The sequence below is a fragment of the Acytostelium subglobosum genome (genome assembly GCF_000787575.1).
Source record: "Acytostelium subglobosum LB1 DNA, scaffold: scaffold2, whole genome shotgun sequence".
In the NCBI taxonomy this organism is placed as follows: Eukaryota; Evosea; class Eumycetozoa; order Acytosteliales; family Acytosteliaceae; genus Acytostelium; species Acytostelium subglobosum.
This window is the reverse complement of record NW_012236530.1, coordinates 283,141-303,644: the sequence shown is the minus strand read 5'-3', so window position 1 is coordinate 303,644 and position 20,504 is coordinate 283,141. Positions and strand designations below refer to the sequence as shown.

The 20,504-nt window shown below is 42.9% G+C and overlaps 10 protein-coding genes across 10 annotated transcripts; 4 read left to right on the top strand and 6 right to left on the bottom strand.

Moving 5' to 3' along the window:
* Window positions 1-686: 686 nt before the first annotated feature.
* SAMD00019534_009040 (hypothetical protein) lies at window positions 687-1,310 on the bottom strand (the record flags this gene model as incomplete). The annotated part of the gene is made up of 1 exon (XM_012902871.1): window positions 687-1,310. One exon carries the CDS (start codon window positions 1,308-1,310, stop codon window positions 687-689), a length of 624 nt encoding a protein of 207 aa, XP_012758325.1.
* A 766-nt stretch (window positions 1,311-2,076) lies between these two features.
* Window positions 2,077-2,319, top strand: SAMD00019534_009030 (hypothetical protein; the record flags this gene model as incomplete). The annotated part of the gene is made up of 1 exon (XM_012902870.1): window positions 2,077-2,319. A coding segment is annotated over one exon (243 nt), but the record flags the coding sequence as incomplete, so codon positions are not given.
* Window positions 2,320-3,533: 1,214 nt separating this feature from the next.
* SAMD00019534_009020 (hypothetical protein) lies at window positions 3,534-4,436 on the bottom strand (the record flags this gene model as incomplete). Its single annotated transcript, XM_012902869.1, has 2 exons — window positions 3,534-4,054; window positions 4,124-4,436. 2 exons carry the CDS (start codon window positions 4,434-4,436, stop codon window positions 3,534-3,536), a joined length of 834 nt encoding a protein of 277 aa, XP_012758323.1.
* A 538-nt stretch (window positions 4,437-4,974) lies between these two features.
* On the bottom strand, window positions 4,975-6,127 carry SAMD00019534_009010 (hypothetical protein; the record flags this gene model as incomplete). Its single annotated transcript, XM_012902868.1, has 2 exons — window positions 4,975-5,831; window positions 5,899-6,127. Coding segments are annotated over 2 exons (1,086 nt in total), but the record flags the coding sequence as incomplete, so codon positions are not given.
* A 254-nt stretch (window positions 6,128-6,381) lies between these two features.
* SAMD00019534_009000 (hypothetical protein) lies at window positions 6,382-7,622 on the top strand (the record flags this gene model as incomplete). Its single annotated transcript, XM_012902867.1, has 4 exons — window positions 6,382-6,421; window positions 6,518-6,883; window positions 6,947-7,219; window positions 7,282-7,622. The coding sequence occupies 4 exons, from the start codon at window positions 6,382-6,384 to the stop codon at window positions 7,620-7,622; spliced, it is 1,020 nt and encodes a 339-aa protein (XP_012758321.1).
* A 74-nt stretch (window positions 7,623-7,696) lies between these two features.
* Window positions 7,697-8,716, bottom strand: SAMD00019534_008990 (hypothetical protein; the record flags this gene model as incomplete). Its single annotated transcript, XM_012902866.1, has 3 exons — window positions 7,697-8,084; window positions 8,155-8,407; window positions 8,524-8,716. Coding segments are annotated over 3 exons (834 nt in total), but the record flags the coding sequence as incomplete, so codon positions are not given.
* A 496-nt stretch (window positions 8,717-9,212) lies between these two features.
* Window positions 9,213-9,725, bottom strand: SAMD00019534_008980 (hypothetical protein; the record flags this gene model as incomplete). The annotated part of the gene is made up of 1 exon (XM_012902865.1): window positions 9,213-9,725. A coding segment is annotated over one exon (513 nt), but the record flags the coding sequence as incomplete, so codon positions are not given.
* A 1,891-nt stretch (window positions 9,726-11,616) lies between these two features.
* SAMD00019534_008970 (hypothetical protein) lies at window positions 11,617-14,471 on the bottom strand (the record flags this gene model as incomplete). The annotated part of the gene is made up of 6 exons (XM_012902864.1): window positions 11,617-12,049; window positions 12,109-13,401; window positions 13,490-13,585; window positions 13,649-13,844; window positions 13,910-14,212; window positions 14,297-14,471. The coding sequence occupies 6 exons, from the start codon at window positions 14,469-14,471 to the stop codon at window positions 11,617-11,619; spliced, it is 2,496 nt and encodes an 831-aa protein (XP_012758318.1).
* A 1,852-nt stretch (window positions 14,472-16,323) lies between these two features.
* SAMD00019534_008960 (hypothetical protein) lies at window positions 16,324-18,015 on the top strand (the record flags this gene model as incomplete). Its single annotated transcript, XM_012902863.1, has 1 exon — window positions 16,324-18,015. One exon carries the CDS (start codon window positions 16,324-16,326, stop codon window positions 18,013-18,015), a length of 1,692 nt encoding a protein of 563 aa, XP_012758317.1.
* A 405-nt stretch (window positions 18,016-18,420) lies between these two features.
* Window positions 18,421-19,476, top strand: SAMD00019534_008950 (hypothetical protein; the record flags this gene model as incomplete). Its single annotated transcript, XM_012902862.1, has 2 exons — window positions 18,421-18,672; window positions 18,748-19,476. Coding segments are annotated over 2 exons (981 nt in total), but the record flags the coding sequence as incomplete, so codon positions are not given.
* Between the last annotated feature and the right edge of the window lie 1,028 nt (window positions 19,477-20,504).

The following is a 20,504-nucleotide window of genomic DNA, read 5'->3' as shown; positions in this document are numbered from 1 at the left end:
CCGATCTTGGATGGTGGACCAAATATTGACAACCTCTTTTTTTTTTTTTTTTTTTTTTTGTTTTTTTTTTTTCGATCAATTTTCGTTGCATAAATAATGGCCATGTTCACTACTTATCATTTCAACACTCTCATTCAATTATTTGTAAATAAATATAACTAGCAATAAGTAATTCAATCAAGATTAGTAGATAATTGAGTCTATTATTTAGAGAGATAAGATATCATTTGGTATCTCTTAATATTGAAGAGATATCAATCACCTATCTGTTTGCTCAGGGGGTGGCCATAACTTATGAAACGTACTGTATCCTTGGGCGACGATGCCAACCGTTGGATCGATGCCAAGGTGATGCAGGCGCAACTCCCTGCTTTGGTCGCCGCTTTCAAACGTATCTCCTCATCTAGTGGTCAATAGTCGAGGGGGGATATGTAACATGAGGAACTTCCAGAGTCGAATGATTCGTTTTCCAAAGTGTTTTGATGTCGCTTCGCGCACTCAATCACTTCATTCGTTCATTCATAGACAGTGGGTCTTCAGTTACTAACTGTCATACTCTCAAGGTATGTCCTCTTGTTACACCAATCAATCATTATATATAAATAAATAAGTTTATATGGATTCGTTCATTCATATATTTAAGACCCACTGTCTATGAATGAACGAATCTATATAAACTTATTTATTTATATATATAATGATTGATTGGTGTAACAAGAGGACAGTAGAGCACTCTTGCTCTCAGCTTGTCGCATGCCCTTGTCTAAGAGGGGTATATATGCGAGCTTGATCCTCTTGCCCATGTTCACAAAGGCCTTGAAGTGAGGGGAGGGATCGTAAAGGTGCAAGGTCGGCTGGGTGGCGCCAAGCACATCGTTACCAAGCACAATGCCCAGGTAGCATGGCACGATATAGAACACTGCATTCAGATGCAGGCTGACTGGCTGTTCGTCAACGCGTCCAGTCATGTTGAGGGTCAGTTCACAACGCTCGGTGGCGGTGACAGTACCCTTGTGAAAGGCTCCAGTGAGTTTGACGTCGGCTGGGGACCTCTTGATCGACTTGAGTGAGTCTGCGACCTCTGGCGATATAATTGATCGATCGGCGCCAGTGTCGATCTTGGCTTCCAGGTCAATGCCGTTCACCTTGACTGGCAAGACGAAGCCTGTCGCAGACGTGGACACCAAATTAATTATGGCTGCCACCAGGCCGCCCATGCTGGCCGCTGGCGCCGCTGCCGCTATTGTTGCTGCTGCTGTTGCCAGAGGAGGGAGGTGTGGTGGACTTGGAGTCCTTGGATTGAGCGCCATTGTTCTTGTTGTAAGAGCGATTGGCGGTGCCGGACGACGGTCCTGCCTGGTCCTTGGGGGCGTTGGACTTCCCRTTGTTGTTACCGTTCTGGTTGTTGTTGGACTTGTTGGACTGTTGTTGGCCRTCGGCGGGACGTTGGCTGTTGTCGGCAGATTGCTTGTTGTAGTAACGATTCTTGTTTTTGCCKTWGCCATTGTTGTTATTGTTGTTGTTATTGTTGCCACCGTTGTTGTTGCCATTGTTGTTGCTGTTCTTGGCAGGCTGCTTGTTGATGTTATCRATCTTCATCTGGAACTGATTAGTGTCCAAGTAACGAACAAGCTTGGATTGCCAGGCGGTCGTGATCGCAACGTCGGTTTGAGGCGCCCTTGACTTGCTGACYGTGAGGAAGTCGTGAGGCATGCCATCTGCCAAGAGWGAGGTGATGGCGGGGGCAGGCAGCTTACTGACCAACATGTCACACACGTCGCAGTATCTCTTGACGAGGTCGCCATGACTTAATGAGCTAATTTTTTTGACGTAGTCGTCTGATGAATTGAATCTAAGGTTTAATTGTTCAACATATATATTGAATAATATAAATAGAAGTCATTTGACCTTATTTATTCTCTTCAGGCTATAGATATTAATACATAATTCTAAACTTTAACAATAACCAAATATTAAACAATGGGTCGTAAGTATTAATTATTTTTTTTCAATATATTTATATATTTATATATATTTTTATGTCTAACAAAAATTAATAATAATTAAATTTATATAGTTAAGGATGTTGCATTTGACAAAGGTGTAGAGATTGTACAAGATGTTCTGGGATTAGGGGACCAAACAAACAACTCCAATCCAAACAACCGTGCTCCATCGGAGAATAGACAAAATGCTCGTGACCAGAGGACCTTGAACAATATTATCCAGAACCAATCAAACAAGGAGGTCATAGAGAACGGATACAATTCAAACAGTAACGATGGAGTCATCAATGAGGATGGTTCTGTTGGAGGTCAATAAGAGGTTGTTTGTCTAACATTCAATAATGTTAAAGGTTAAGGATCACTGTTCTCCATTGATAAAATAAAGTTCATGGATTTCCAATTGAACTCAAAGAGTGTTCCATTCTTATAAATTCAAGTTACTATATTGTAGTAATATATAAGTTTATATTCGATTCTTTCATTCATAGTGGGTCTTCATTTGAATTGAGTTTGAATATTGGGTATCATTTATTGAGAGTTGATGTATTGACTTTGCTAGATTGAGTGATTAACTGTATCACTCGTTTCGGTTTGTCTTTCGCTCTTCAGTTAAGTTTGAATATTATTGGATGGCCATTTTTTTTTTTTTAGACTATTTAATGTGGAGGTTTATTATATTGCAAATAAATGGGCGTCATTGAAGAGGCGGGAATGGTTGGTCCTATTTTTGTTTCGTTTTCCTGTTTTTTTTGTAGATTAGTTGGTTCCTGTGTCGATCGTTTCGGTTTTTTTTGTTTGTGATTGGCATTCCGAACCTTGGCATCGTCAGTTAAGGAGCATCGCCGCGGGAAGTTAATTTTTAATATAAAGAGATGTACTCTTAATATTATTGAACGTTCACTTGAGAGTATGACAGTTAGTAATTGAAGACCCACTGTCTATGAATGAACGAATGATATAAACTTATTTATTTATATATATGATGATTGATTGGTGTAACAAGAGGACATACCTTGAGAGTATGACAGTTAGTAAYTGAAGACCCACTGTCTATGAATGAACGAATCATATAAACTTATTTATTTATATAATTAATGATTGATTGCGTGTAACAAGAGGACATACCTTGAGAGTATGACAGTTAGTAACTGAAGACCCACTGTCTATGAATGAACGAATGAAGTGATTGAGTGCGCGAAGCGACATCAAAACACTTTGGAAAACGAATCATTCGACTCTGGAAGTTCCTCATGTTACAAATTTAATTAATACAACAAAAGAATTTAGCATCTGGAAGTTTCGATCGACCGACCTGTGGGTTATGGGCCCACCGCTCTACCTCTGAGCTAAGATGCTGTTTTTCTTTCCCAGAAGGACATGTTACAAATGTATTGCGCTAATAATACTAAAAAATTCTCTGGTATTATTTCAAAAAAAAATATATATAATATTATAATATTCATTGTTCGATCAAGGTCTTGTATATTTAATTCAATGTTTGTTGGATGGACAGTGATGTCCATTAATTTACTGTTGATCACCATCGACGCCAGTCCAAGCAAGGTCGTCAGCACGTGGAATAGCACCAGTAGCATAGGTGATGATCTCCTCCAGACGCTTCCAGAATCCAATCGATGCCAAATACGGGTTCAACCATCCATTGGTAATACAGTAGTACTTGTCGAATGGGTTGCGATGATGGATGGCATGGTCTCGCTTGGAGAGAATGACGCCACTGCTCTGGAGGAACTTGATCAAGGCGGGCAGCTTGTAAGTGTGGCTCCACTTGTGGATCTGGTTGGTCAGCATGATCCAGAAGCTTAGTTGGACGAGGAAGCACAGCAGGAACAGGTCGTACCTGTCGTCTCTGATCTCAGAGAATGCAGTGAACATAAGCACTGGCACGACGGCCATGCAATTATCACCATTGGTCTCGATAAAGTCGTGGTGGCACATCTGAGTTGGAACAACATGATGCTCTCTGAATGATCTCAGCAAGCTGTTGCCAACGATTGGTGTGTCCAGTGTTCCCCATGTATCGGCACCCCCTATATTTGATTGATTGATTGATTGTTAGAGAACAATTGATTGGTCATGTGTCCAGCCTAGCAACTTACAATGAACAATGCCAGAGAAGAAGTCTGCGACGATCATTGCTAGGAGTGAGGCAATGAAGAAGACCCAGATGTTTTGAACAAAGTACAAGGTGAACATCTTTTGAGTCGAGACGGCCAAAAGAGCAAAGAAGACTACAACACAGACTATCTCTTGTGCTCTCTTGCCCTTGGTGTATCTTGCTTTGAACTCATCAGACTTTGCCTTTATCGAAGATGATTGAAGTTGTGCAATTGAAGCTGAAGTTGGTGATGAATTTGATTCTATCAGCACGTTATCATTATTATTATTGTCTTGCTCCTGTGTAGTATTCATTCTTTGATTCAATGACTGCTCTGATTGTTGATGTTGTTGTTTATCCATCATCATATCATCATCCAACTTTGGATATGATATAGTATCGATGGCTTCTTCTGATAAAACTGAGCCTGTCATTATGTTTATCTATATTTATCTAAATATCTGTATCAAAGTATTGATTTGATTGATTGATTGATTGATTGACTATTTGTACACGTTGTTTATTACACAACTAATGAAGTGAAGAACAACAATATATTATTATTATTAAGTGTACTTATAATGTTATGTTAGAGATAGAGATAGATAGAAAGATAGAGATAAAGAGTAAACCTTTGATTGCGCTCGATGTCCATCATTCATGCAAACACACTCCACATCCAACACATTCACACCAACGTCATAATACGACGATATTTCGATTTTATTTTGAAACAATTGCATTTTCCACCCAAGAATCCAAAGAAATCGAGGACTGAACTTCTTTCGAATAATCAATGAATGGATGACATTGTATTGATCGTAATGATTGATTATGTATATATATATATTAACATCCACCACCATGTACATTACATTGTCCATCAGTTCCAACATTTAGAATGTCATTCCATTGCTGACCTGCCGCTCGCTGACTGATGCCGAGGGCTGCGTTGAGTGGCTGAAGATTGCCAACTCCGAGTAGACTTAGACCACTGAGTGACATATATGAATGAAGCAGGTCGGGCGTGTTTCCAGGCACCTTGGCAATGCCTCCAACGACATGGTGCTGTGCAGACAGCACAAAGCCAGAGAGCAGCGTCTTGTCAATGACGTTGTGGAGCTCGCCCAGGATGGAGAGCGAGCCGCCCACCCAGAATGAATAGCACGTGTCGGCATCCTTGTTGGTGCGTCCACAGAAGCCTGTGAGCTGCTTGTTGGCCAGCCACTGAATGAGACGATCGCGGTTGCGCAGCTCGTCCAGCCTGCCCATCAGCGCGAGTGACGCCAGTGCACAGTATGTCGAGCCTCCGTGTGCCTCCTGTCCGGGCACCTGAGCAAAGCCGTACTCATAGGTCTGGCTATTATGTATATACTGAACCGCTGCATCCTTGTTGACGCCTCTCCAATCGGACATGAGGAATGAGCTGACGCAGGCGGCAAACAGATGGCGCATGTCGCTCTCACCAGCCTGCGGTGTGCCGACAAAGCTGCCGTCGGGCAGCTGTTGGGCGGCGATTGAACGTGTTATTGCGTCTCTATTCACACGACTCATATCATCTCCAAGTATTCTAAGTAATGCCAATGATGTATATGTGTTGGCCAAGCTTGAGAAGTCACACGCCAAAGGAGTAAAATTGCAATCGCTGCAGTTGAATGGTTGGCCAAGGAAGTTTGCTCCCCTGAATCCACAATTAATATACATCTCATCTTGTTATTGAGTTAGTATGATTGAACGAATGAATGAATGAATGAATGATTGATTGAATGAACATACCTGGTGCATTGACATTTGGTTGAACCTGATGAGTGTAGATCCAATTGATTATATCTTGTTTGGGTATTGATACAGTATCAAGTCTTCCGAGTAGGTCTAGTCCAGATACAACAAAGTATACTAAAGACATATGATTGACCATTCCTCTACTATAAGGTGATGGCAGTGCATTTAAGCACATCTTAAAGTGTTTAACATGTTTCTCCAATTCAAACTCTATTGTTGACATCTTGTTCTTCTTCTTCTTCTTCTTTGCGCGTTATCAATGTATATCAATGAATGTTATAAGTATGTATGTATGTATATGTATCTATGTTACAGAATGATGAATGAATGAATGATGGGATGGATGTTCAACAAAAAAAATGAAGGGGGGAGGTCACACTTTGAATCAAAGTCCTTGAAACCTTGACCTCCCCCCTTCATTCTTCTTCAATCTAGACAGACGTCAACATCATAAATATACACAACAAACATATAAACATGTCTAGTTCAACTTTGAAGCAAGTTGCATTGTTGTCTGGTATGCTATCAAGGTCACATCCATCAATCATACTCATTCATACACTAACTCAATCGATCAATCAATCAATCATTCACTTTAATGAATGATTGATAGAGGGCTGCCCTCCAAAGGTTTGGTGTATCGAATGGTCTCCATCGGGAAAGTTGTTGGCTGGTTGTGGAGATGATAAGGCTATTCATATTTGGTCAGAGGATGAGGAGAATAGATGGCCACGTGTACAGACATTGGATGCACATGAGAAGACTGTTAGACGAATTGCTTGGTCCCCATGTGGCAAGTTCCTTGCCGCTGCCAGCTTTGATGCGTCCACAAGCATCTGGGAGGAGTTGGCTGATGGAGAGTTTGAACAGATATCAACATTGGAGGGACACTCCTACGAAGTCAAGTCAGTCGCATGGGACAGCTCTGGCACTTTGCTCGCGACCTGTAGCAGAGACAAGTCAATTTGGATATGGCAGAGTATGTACATACTCTGGGCATGATGAGACACCGACTAACACTAATACTCATACTCATATATAGTGGAGGATGATAGAGAGTTTGAATGTCTATCAATTAGTAATGGACATAGTCAGGATGTAAAGTGCGTGCGATGGCATCCATCCCAGGAGTTGTTGGCATCGGCATCATATGACGATACGATAAAGATGTGGCAGGATACTCATGGTGACTGGGAATGTGTCAACACACTGACAGGACATGAGTCCACTGTCTGGGACATAGCATTCAATCGCACTGGCGATCGTTTAGTATCAGGTAGTGATGATAAGAGTGTCATCATATGGAGATATAAGAGTATGTATTGATCTGATCGATTGATGTGATCTGTGATGTAACTAACGAATGTCATCATATAGACTCAAAGTGGGATATACTACAGAAGTTCGAATCAGTTCACAGCAGACCTGTGTTCTCAGTTGATTGGTCACATAGTTTGGATGGTAAGGGTAGAGACTTGATAGTGTCGGGTGGTGGCGACGACTCCATCATCTTGTATGAAAGGATTGGAGGTTGCCAAGACGACAGCGACAACAACAATAGTAGCGATAAAGAAGACGAACAGTATAAAGTGATAATCAAACAGGAGAGAGCACATACCAGCGATGTCAACTGTGTACGATGGAATCCAAGCAAGCCAGGCATGTTTGCCTCGGCAGGAGACGACTCGACGATCAGAATATGGTCGATTGAGGAATAAAATGACGACTACGCGACAAACTGAATGATCCATAATCGAGCTATCCAATGATATCATATTCATTAAGACTATGACGATGGCGATGGCGATAATGATGACTGAAGAGCGTAGAATCTGACTGGGAACAGCTCGGTAGGGAAGTTTGGTTGCAGCTCAGTCTTGAGGAGCTTGGCTCCACTCTGCTCAAAGAGATATCGGAAGTGATTGTCAGATCGCGTGACACTGCTGTCATCCTTGTCCATGACGAATGATCGCTTGGCTGTGTTATCCTTGATGCACAGTACACCGTTTGGTGCGAGTGCCGCCAGACATCTCCTGATGAACAAGATCAGATCCTTGTCTGTCAGATGACCAATCACCCATTGAATCCAAACACAATCATACTGCAATGGTGTGCCATCCTCTCTCTGGAACTTAAAGTCTTGCAGTCCCATTGCAAAGTAGTTATCTACTCTCTTCTCGCTAATGTGTGGGGAGGGGGTCAGATGATGTGGCCACTAAGCTTAGTTTAGCCTCGAGGTCTCCAACATACTCTTTGAATGCAACCTTGGCCTCGTCTAAGAAGGCAGGGTTCTGTTCTAGGAGATCGACTGTCTCAAAGAGTGGAAGCAGGAGGTTCTTGGTGACACGACCAATGCCAGCGCCACAATCGAGTGCTCTCTTCCTACCAATTGAGGCCATCTCTGTAATGAACTTGTTGCTAGATTCGACATCAGTCTCTGCAATGTGGCCCAGTCCTCCAAGCATGCCATCAAGTGTAGGTTCAACATTCTTCCAATAGTCAGCTGTCATTCATTCATTCATTCGTTCGTTCGTTCGTTCGTTTAAATGGCATTCAATGTCAATGTGATTGTTCAAGGCTTGTGTGATCATGGTCCGTTGAGTGATTGATTATATGTACCTGCATTTGTGTACCATTGTGATTGTTGCTGCTCATTGCTGCCCAACTCCTTGTTCCAGAGATCATCGATGTTTGTATAAAAGGTGTTGCCTGTTGAGTCTGCACCTGCTATCTGTATTTTCTTTGGGTACTTCAATGGTTGTACCAAGTCTCCATGTTGTTGTGACATGATTCTGTGTAAGTATACATATATAAAAGTATTTGTTGTTGTTTCAAATGAATGAGTAGTTATCTTACCGTGACCACATTGCTGGTTTGACTATTACGAAGTTCCGTTTAATGGGAGAGATTCAAATGATATCCTCCCCTTCCGGGAATTGAACCCGGGCCTTTCGCGTGACAGGCGAAAATCCTCACCACTAGACCAAAGGGGAATTGATGTCCACTAAACAAATGACAACGGTTTTAAGGAGAAAAAAGGGGCAAGATACACCACTCACACATTAAAAGGCCAGTGGACTCAACCAGAACAGTGTCCAAACAACCAAAACAATCATATAGTTATCCCTCGGGATAAATAAACTGAACATCACGGCTCTCCTCCAGGTAGGACGGGAGTCGGTTTTAAACAAAACAAACTCACTTTGAAAGTTTGTCAGTTCTCATCAATCAATTCCTTTAATAAACAATCATTAATAGGATTCCAAATTTTTGAATACCTTTATACGTTTATGATTCAAAGTCTAAATGTCAATCATCTCTTTTCCCCAACAACTAACTGAGATTGTAAACTCTAGGTTATGAACATAATGTACCCATCCAATTGGAATGAATAATGCATCACCTGCTTTCAATGTCGTTGTGTAGACTTGGCCAACTCTCTCCATTGATGGATGTTCAATCAAAGGTAAACTATTTCCATGTACAGCTTCTCCTTGATGTTGAATGTCATCGTTTGCAATGTTAACATTAGTTCTAATGACTTTGGTCTCTTCACTTGGTGGAACCAAGACCACAAACTTTGATCCTCTGATCACTGCCACAACATTATCTCCAGAGTCCTTGTGGAAGTGAGTTGCTGTGTTCTTTGCGCCAATGAATGCTCCACGAACTACCATATTGTGTACTTTGCGATTGAACAAGTGTTCATTCTCCACGTCTCCACTTAGTTGAGGAAAGTTGCCAAAGATGTCAAAGTTGCGGACATATGGTGTGTTTTGATGAAGCTCGATCGGTTGTAAGTCTTGCCAGCCAGTGATTGATCGTTGCCAATACTCTGAGAAGGGCATTATAAATACATCGGATATCTTTCCAAATGAACATTCATTTACTTCAACAGGATGATCACCAATTGTTTGAAGTATATAATCATCTTGCCACTTTGTCATCGCAGGCCATGACTTTGTCAACTTTGTAAAGACCAGTGGTGTACTTTTCTTTAAGTATTGCTCATAGAGAACATCCTTGATGATTGTAATATCTTCCTGATCATTTCTTTGTACATCATTTATCTTTACCATTTTATATATAATTATTACTTTGGTTTCCAATTGACCCTATATTTGTAAAGAGATTGATTTGATCAATTCAATGAAACTTGTTCATTTAACTTTGTGATTTGGAATGAATTTCGAACTATTCTGGATTCTTCACCATTTGAAACATGTGATATCAATAACAACAATGCAACTACACGATTGGTTGTTGATGAGGATCATTGAATTGGCATTCAAATGTACATATAAAAGAAGAAGGAAATGGGCGTTGTCACTTGGTCTGCTATCATGGAAGTTTCATCGCTTCATCAAATCAATCAACAACAAACTTATTCTCAACCAATATGACCATGTACCCGACGTAGTGAGCCGAATAGTTGACAATCACTACTCTATCATATCTGATAGAATCACCAAGTTAAGTGGCCTCTTTTATGGTGGACTCCACATTGATGATGAGTCTTTCCGTCTCTGCTGGCCTCCAGACTCTATACTCAAGGAACAAAGCAAGAGATACCTCGGACAAGTTCAATCTCTATCACATATTGGTTGGCATTATGTTCTCGAGACTCTTTCAGCGCTGCAGCTTGGCAAACCGTTCAATCGATTGGATTTCTTCTCAATACCGAGCACAGTGATCAATACAAGACGGACCTCCAGGGTCCAAGCATCGTCCAAAAGGAGGCATGTCTTTGTCCTCTTCTCAGAAAGATCTCATTCAATGTAGTCTTCATAGACGACCAAATGCCTACCAGGCCGTACTCGACCGACATCCTGGCCACCACGATTAACCATCTATTCACATCGTCCAGTGATTGGCTCCAAAGACTCGAGTCGTTGAAGTGGAAGGACATCTTTGTGAAGGACTTGCTCAAAATGAGGAGGCAACTTTTTGATGGCTTGGCTGGCCTTGGGATGCTTATCAATCTTCAAATGTTTGTAGTATACGTTCACTTTGAGACATCAGACTGGAACGAGTGCGAGCAGACATTTCTCCTCCTCCAAGACCATCTCCAATAGTCTGGAAACAATATCAGAAAGTTTGGTTTGACACTCCCAATGGACAAAGGAACCGGTCACAGTTTGCTCTCATACCTATTCACAGATCATACCTGTAAAGTCCTGGATCTCACACTGGCAACCTATTTGGCGAACATTCCGTGTGCCCTCACTCGTACTCTCTCGCGACTCACTCTGGAAACAAAGTTCGACTACACCTTTGTTCAGATCACTGAAGATGATATCTTGGCCATCAGTGAAGAATATGAACAGACCTATGTGGCTGCAATCCAATCAATCTCATTCGTCGATCATCTGGTCCTAGAACAGTGGAACGCTGAGCCAGGAACATTTGGTTATGATCATTCAAATGGCATTCCCACTTCCCAGGTCGATCTCACTCTTGCTCAGAGCTTGCCAGATTGAACACATCACCGAGATTATCAATCTCATACAACATCCAGTTTGCCTCTTTCTCCAGTTCATTGAATGTCCCTCCGAGATGGACAGGGTAAACCTGCAAACTGCCATTGACCAGCATCCAACAATATTGAACAAATGGTCCGCCATCCATCCAGGCTATATTGATCGAGATCAATGTTGGTGGTGATGATCATCACCAAACTCCATAGTTTATTTGATCAATACAGAGATCTATCTAGTTATTATTGTTGTTTGGACTGTTGTTGAATATTGATGATACAGGGATGAGCTTCTTGAAACCGGTGAGCAGGGTCTTCTCAACGTTGGTGACGTATTTCTCCAACATGACGGTCTTGTCGCCAGCCTTGATACCCTTGAGCTCCACGATCTTTTGGAGATCGACCTGGGAACCCTCGGGGATCAATGCGTTGTATGTCTCGACCAACTGCTCGTTCGGACATCCGACCACCTTGAGTATGGCCTCTGTCTTGCCAAACTCTGTATTGACGAATCTGATGTATCTGTTGTTTGGCTGGCCCAAGGCCTTCAGTGGCAGACCCTCCAGGCACTTCTTCAATGTTGAAATATCAAGAAGCAATCCTTGTGCTCCAATCTCTGATATCCTCTGGCATTTATATATTGATTGAGTTGTCTTGAATATGAACATCCTACATTGATTGATTGATTAGTATATGATTGATTGATCGTTCGTGGACAATGGACTTACTCTGCAAACTTGTCACAGAAGTAACCAAAGTAGAATGGAGTTAGAAGCTCAACTTCAACCTTGAATGACTCGTGAATGATGTTCATGATGGCATCGATGTAGGGCGAGTGATCGCCAACGTATTGATACTTGTCGCCCCAGTCAGTCTTGATCATTGTCTGGATGTGTGGCTCCATTCGTGCACCAATTCCCTCAACCAATGATTTGACGCTCTTGGTAATGACCATGGAGTACTCGCTCTTCTCACCGGTCAAGTCGATCTTCTCCTTGTAGCGCTCAATGATGAGCTTCTTGAACTTCTCTGCAATCTGTGTCGTTGTCTTGCTAAAGTACTCTGCAGTGTTGATAATGAGACAGATGATTCTGTCCTCGCGCTCGTCGTGTGCCTTTCCAAAGTCGCTTGGCACCTTTGAGGAGAGTACCTGGGCGTACTGCCTGAGGTACTTGGTGAACAGTGTGTAGAGGTTGAAGAATGGCTCACCCTTGGACAGTGAGGAGCAGCGGTCCAAGGCCTTGCGGAAGTATTGAATGAGGTCTGTGCCACTGGACAAGATCTTGTTGGTGGCCTCGGCCTCCAGAACCCACTTCTCCTCGCTGACCAGCTTGGTGAGCGCCTCGCTCATCTTCTTGTCCTCCTCGTTGATGTACAGGTCCATGTAAGGATCGAACGACGACGAGAGAATGCCAAGGAATCGTTCGTATGTGCGGTCGACCTGCTTTGGTGTGTTGGGGCCGGCGGGGCCGCGTCCGCCCGCTGCTGGGGAGTTGGGATTGTTTCGCTCCTGCTCCCTCTGCTCCAGCTGCTTCTGTCGCCTGATCCATCGCTCGTTTATAGCATCGATGCTGTGTGGGTTCTGCTCGCCCTCGGGCTCGTGCTCCTCCTCGTGCTCATGCTCCTCGTCATCCTGTTGTTGGATGGGCTCGGGCTCGGGCGTCTGCGAGTCCCTCTGTTGTGAAGCGGCGGCGAATGCCTTGTACATCTGCTTCTCAAACTCCAGAGTCTTGTTGAGTGCGTTCAGCAGCACGTTGACATCGACGTCGTTCCTGTGTCTGTTGAGCAGGTCTTGCAGTGCCAGCTTGGTGATGCAGCAGAACTCGTAGGCAATGTTCTCCTCCATCTTCCACGTCACTGGGAAGACGCCAGCGTACTCCAACTTGAACTGATTGAGTTGGCGCACCAGCCACTTGTATCTCCTCTTGACATTCTTTAGCTGAGAGTGTTCCTCGTCAACTGTGAATGAGCTCTTATAAGTTGACAATTGAATATCGCAGAACCAACGTAAGAAGTCCTTCCTATTGATGTTGAGTTGATTGATTGAGTGATATAAGTAAGTGATTGATTGATTGGGTCAATGCTGACGTGGCTCATCACAACACATACTTCATCTCTTGACCCAAGGCATCGACAACCAAACATGCACTCCTCCATCTATTATCCTCATCTCCTCGTGAGACGTTACTTGTGCTTGGTATGTAGCTGTATGGAGTGAAGTTAGTGTTAGTCACCATCGTCAATCAATCAAACCTTATCTATTCATACTTCTTAAAGTCTGTGTAAATCTGATCCTTGACTGTTGTTCTTATGCTCTCGAGGTCGCTGTTGAGTGCGGCGATCTTTGGTGAGTCGCGATAGTTCTTGAAGCCCTCGGCAAAGTCAGCAGTTGCCTCAAGCAACTGTGCCACCTTGGCATACTCCTTAGTCTTTACACCTTCCTTTAACTGCTCCACGCACATCACTAAAGTGATTGAATGATCGTGTAAGTGATTGTGATCATCATTGTTCATCCCACCATCAACATACCCATCATGTGAAGTTGCTTAAGAGTCTTGATGGCAGAGGTCAAGTTCTTCTTTGCATAGTCGAGCGACTTGATGTCCTTGCAGATCTCTGTGACCATCTGTTCAGACTTGTTGGCCTTGGACTTGATGTCTGCAATCTTCTTGAGCAACTCATTGATTGATCGCTTGGCATTCTCCAAGTCCTCCTTGCCCTTTGCACCTGTACTGCTCTGTAGTCTAATCTCCTGTATGATCTCCTCATCAATCTTTGCGATCTTTTGTCTCAGTCTAGCCATGAATGTATCAAGATGATTAAGGTTTTGTTCTATATTGATTGATCGATTGATGATTAGTATGAGACGATCGATGATGATGATGATGATGATGACTGTTGCACTGTGCTGCGTACCTGTTGGGAAGTTCTCATTGATGTACTTGACAGGGTTGAAGTCGTATCTGTCGATTGGGTCTTGACTGGGTATGATATCATTGATGGCAGCCTGCAATTCAGGACTGAACATATCATTGTTCCAACCAGGTACACTACCCTCCAATGATTGTGTCTGTGCTGATGATCTCTCCATCTCCTCTTATTTGTAGATAGAGATATTAATTGTGTGTGTTTATGTTGTTGGAGAGAAATGAATGAAGATAAAATGGGTGATTTTCAATAGTTTTGAGTCTTTTTTGAATCCTTCCAGGTCAACTTTTGTCTTGTGATGCCTCCCAGGCAATGTAGATTATTAAACTGTTAATTATTTGATTGAATCAAATACCGGATAGATTGATTGTTTGTTTGATAGGTATTTATATATATTAATATATAAATTAATATATTCAGGAATATTATTGAACTTCGTCCTCAACGTCATATTCATAGAATAGGTCTCCTAACGATTCAAACCCAATGTTACAAACGAACTTTCCAAAATATCAACTTGAGTTGAACATCATCCGACGAATAGGATTATGAGACATGTTTGTAAATTAGTCAATCCAAAGCAATCACAAATATATATAAACAAATACATATTTTCAACATCAATATTATATCCACCTTCAAATATCACCAAAACACTCAATTGGTCCGAGATGACACAACGATGGTTGCAAGCGGTCCAACATCCAATCATCGAGAATGATCAACTTAAAGCAAAGTTCTGCGTGTCTTCTGGATCGGGGCCAAGAGTCCCCTTTGCCTTGAGACAAGGTCACAACGAGATCATCCACTATCTCCATCGTCAGAACCCCAAATTGCTCAAAGACAGTCCTGCCCTACTGGATATGATGGCGGCCATTGGAAGGTTTGACTTGATGCTTTGGATGCATATAGAAGGAGCAAAGGCCACGACCCGAGCATTGGACTATGCTGCCACTCTAGAAATTGCGCAATTCCTTATTCACAATCGAACAGAGGGATGCACGCATAGGGTAATGGACATTGCAGCATCTAATGGTAGGCTGGAGATTGTCCAATACCTAAGCACACACCGTACGGAAGGCTGTACCAAGTGGGCGATGAACGGTGCCTCGCAGAATGGACACCTGGACGTCGTTGAGTATCTACACACTCACAGGACTGAGGGCTGCTCAGAATATGCAATGGACCGTGCCAGCTCCGGTGGCCTCTCAAGGTCGTTCAGTATCTACATCACAATCGAACAGAAGGTTGCTCAGAGATTGCAATGGACCGTGCCGCTGAGCATGGTCATCATGAGATCGTGAAGTTCCTTCATACCAACAGAACTGAAGGATTGATAAGCACAGCTCTAGGTCTAGCATTGAATAACGGACACTTGGAGGTCATAAAGTACCTTCATGAGCTCTCACCTTGGGAGGGACATGTCAATACTGCTTGGATTGACAACGCATCTGCAAAGGGATACCTCTCAGTCGTTCAATTCTTGAGTGAAAGTAACCGATATGGATGCACGCCAAGTGCAATGGACAATGCAGCGAGAGATGGTAATCTGGAAATGGTCAAATATCTTCATGCTAATCGTACCGAAGGTTGCACTACAAATGCCATGGACAAGGCCGCCTTGAATGGACATTTCTCAGTGTTGGCCTTCCTTCATCACTATCGCACTGAAGGTTGCACAAGAGCAGCGATGAACGTAGCTGCAGCCAATGGCCATCAGGAAATCTTGGAGTTTCTACATTACAATCGCACAGAAGGTTGTTCAATTCACGCCATTGATGTTGCCGCCTCGGAGAATCATTTGTCCATCGTCAAGTTCCYTTCATAAAAATCGAAGTGAGGGTTGTTCGGTAGTGGACCATCTGACACATGTCTGTTGGTTCGTGGAAGTGAAGGAAACAAAATGGAAACAAGTTGGAGTGCACTTCTACCACATTCATTCATTCATTCGTTCATTCAATCAGGTCACTTGTTACTTATACATGTAATATATAATATTTATCACTACATACACAATGGATATTGATACACCATTACATGAACAGTTGTTCAAAGGATTGATACATAACAGATTATTGTTCATACAGTTGTTTAAACAGGTCAGAGATATACATCAAAGAAACAATGTTGTACATAAAGTTGATGATAAGACAAAGATATTAAGATGGCAACAATTGGTGGACTACTGGCTAGATGCCTTCAGATCACCTTTTATAGAGAGTGATCAACTTAAGGTCAAGTTCTACATCTGTCCAGGAGAGCAACCAAGCTCCCATGAAGTTGACTTGAAGCTTACAACATCATCATTCGAGGCATTCAAAGGCCACGACTATATCATCCAGCATCTACGTAGACAACAGCCAAACATCCTTGCTAGGACTACTGGGATATTCGATATGATGGCCTCCATTGGCAGGATGGACTTGGTTCAAATACTTCACAAAGCAGGTGCATCTGCCACCACCAATGCCATGGACTACGCTTCAACACTTGAGATTGTTCAATTCCTTCACGTCAATCGAACAGAGGGCTGCACTTGGCGTGCAATGGACTCGGCAGCATCGAATGGTAGACTCTCAGTCGTCAAGTTCCTTCATGAGAATCGAACAGAAGGCTGTACAAAGTGGGCGATGAACAGTGCTTCACAGAATGGACATAAGGATGTTGTTGAGTATCTACACACTCATAGGACAGAAGGCTGTACAAAGTGGGCGATGAACAGTGCTTCACAGAATGGACATAAGGATGTTGTTGAGTATCTACACACTCATAGGACAGAGGGCTGCACATTCTATGCCATGGACCGAGCAGCATCACAAGGACACATGGATATCCTTCTGTACCTTCATCACAATCGAACAGAGGGCTGCTCAGAGGTCGCGATGGACAGAGCGGCAACACATGGTCACTTGGCAGCTGTCCAATTCCTTCAAGAGAATCGCACAGAGGGTTGCAGCAGAGAGGCCATGACACGCTCCACTTTGAATGGTCACTTGCCAGTCGTCAAATACTTGCATCATAATCGCACAGAGACCTATTCAGCTGGGCTGATGGATAATGCAGCTTCATGCGGCCATCTAGATGTCGTTGAGTTCTTGCATTCCAACCGAACAGAAGGCTGCACTACATTTGCCATGATCTCGGCTTCAGAGCATGGCCACCTCGATGTCGTAAAGTTTCTTCATGCTAATCGAACCGAGGGATGCAATACCGTGGCAATGAACCGCGCCGCGATCAATGGTCATCTGCCTGTGGTCGAGTTTCTCCATCACAACCGCACAGAGGGATGCACAGTCAACGCCATGAATGACGCTGCCGCCAAGGGCCACCTCAACGTCGTGGAGTTCCTTCACAGATATCGACAAGAAGGCTGCACAGATCGAGCAATGGCTCGTGCCGCCATCGAAGGTCATCTATCAGTTGTAATGTTCCTCCATTACAATCGCACAGAAGGATGCTCTATAGATACGATCGAAATTGTAGCTGGCTATGGATATTTGGAAATGATCCAATTCCTCTGCAATAATAGGACCACTGGATGTACGCCGCATGCATTGTTAGTCGCCGCCAAGAAAGGATATTTAGGCATTGTCCAGACACTGATACAGACACGTCGTGCCTATGTGATCGGGAATCTCCAGAAAGCCATCAAAGGTGCCACTGATGCTGGTCACTTGGAGGTTGTCCAATACCTTCGAACCCTTTAAGCTGGCTATCTGTCGCACACACACTGATTGGTCGGTGCCCAAAGTTCAATCATTATTTGGTCACATGATCACTAAAGAAATTTAAACAGATATAATGTAATAATGATATTTATTAATTGTTATAAGAATGAGAAGAATGACCTCTTGATAAAAGATGAACAACAAGTTCCAACACATGAACAACGATCATTGCAGCAAGGAGTGCTGATTATATCCAGCGTGGGTTATCGTTGCTGACAGATCTGACCCTGATCAAAGTTTTTCACTCACCGATCAAGACATTTCCCTCATTTCACTGCCATTGCTTGCCTTTTACATGTCTTGGTTCCTGGTGTCACTTATCTAATCTAAACTACTAGTGATCACTAAGAGAGACAGATACATAATATAATCAATATTCTTAAGATGTCCAACAACGAATATATCATTAATGAAGGTGGTCATGCAGCAAGAAATGTGACACCATCCCCAACCCAGGAGAACACGACTCAAACTACGCAATCAAGTTTGCGAGTTGGAAGCATTGTTTTCTCGATCTTCTCTCTGATATTTTTGATCATATCACTTGCCGCTCCTTGGTACTACACTTCAGTCGAAACCACCTATTACAACAGAGATACGACAATTGAAGTAACCAACTTTTTGGCGTATGCAGAGGTATGTGTTGGTGCTCCCGGCKATCGATTGATCAATCTKAAGATATYCATGWTCTAACCTCAATGCCTATTTTAGACGTCTATCTTTACCTACGGTAACTTAAATGAGAAAACCAAGGTATGGATGAAACCAGGCAGTKMCTTCAACCAATTTCTCTGGGCGCTCTCATTGATGATCGTTGCACTCTTCTCGCTGGTGGCCTCAATTGCAATTGATTTCAAGCGCCCGTCCTCAAAGAAACTCTCACTTATCCAATTCCTGACTACTTCMYTTGCCATGYTCCTGACGGCTCTGGCCTGGTCTGTCTGGATCGGAGTCACAGTCGAGAGAGCAGGTGGTACCTTGACGAACRCGAMCKACKACACCATCMRAAAGCCCATGTGGGGAYTTTGGATTGGCCTGMTCGCTATGACCACATTGATCATCACCAGCRTCCTCAGGGGACWCATCTATAGAGGCATGCCGAAGATGATAACTGTACACCCAGGAAGTGACCACATCCAGGTCATCCAGGGCGCCCCATTGACCAACCCTAACCAGCCACAGTCACAGTACCACCCAGGCAGTGGCCACATCCAGGTCATCCAGGGCGCCCCATCGACCAACCTTAWTCAGCCACAGTCACAGTAYCAGCAGATCACTGTGGCTGTTCCACCCAATGTGGTCGTGGACRCCCAGCAGATGTACCGTCTGGACCTCCAGTTCGTGCCTTRTGGATTCAGTGCCACCGGTCAACAACTGTTCTCGCAACAATATATGCTGCAGCCATGCTCCCCTCCACCGTCCGAGGCACCTCTCAGTGCATAACAACAACTATCAATAAATCCTTTGATTGAGCCTATCATGATAACGAGAGGATATCTTGAATTAAGCTTATTCTGATGGTTGACCTTGTCTTTGGATGTTTGACGAATGACATCATCCATCCCATCACTTGAGGACACCATTACCCTACCCTTGCCCTGACCTGAGGTACAAGAATATAAAGTTATATTATCTGTTATATGTGTGTATGTTGAGTGAGTGAGTGAGTAAGTGATGATAGTCAGTATGAGATAAATAAATATATTATCTTGAACTTTTGTTGACCTGATTGAACAACAAGCTCACATTTGACAATGATTAGCGCCAAATAAGCATACTTTGCCCATTAAACCGAGTCAAAAGCTACATTATAGCCCCCGCAAAACGGCAAAAATGCCCCGCAAAACTGTAAGAGGTCCATTGGCATCCTTAACTTGACTTGCTTCGTCACCACCATGAAAGGATATTAGGCACTTCTCCAGTCCAGTCTTGCCTATCACTTGGAGGTTGTCCAATAACTTCAATATCTGTTTAAATGTATCTGACCAAATAATAATTGAATGGTCCACTCATTAAAACTTTGATCCATTTGGTATCGGACACCATCCAATCAGTGAGTGTGCGACAGATAGCCAGCTTAAAGGGATTGGACATACATTGTAATAATGATATTTATTAATTGTTAAAAATGAGAAGGAGAAGAATTGAGCTCTGGATAAAAGATGAACCACAAGGACTTGCATTGGAACTATTTCACACCATTACAAATGAGGGAAAAGTAGTATCTTGATGGGAGTGAAAAAACTTTGATCAGAACGTCGGTGTGTTAGGGGATGCATAATATCCAGAGTGGACCTGCAAAGACGATATCGACAGTTGTTCCATTTACATCACTTCACTAAACCTAAGTATCACATGTCTATTTTAAACTACTACAGATAGATACATAAAATCATATTCTTAAGATGTCCAACAACGATTATATCATTCAGAAAGATGGTCTTGAAGCTAGAAATGAGACCCAGGAA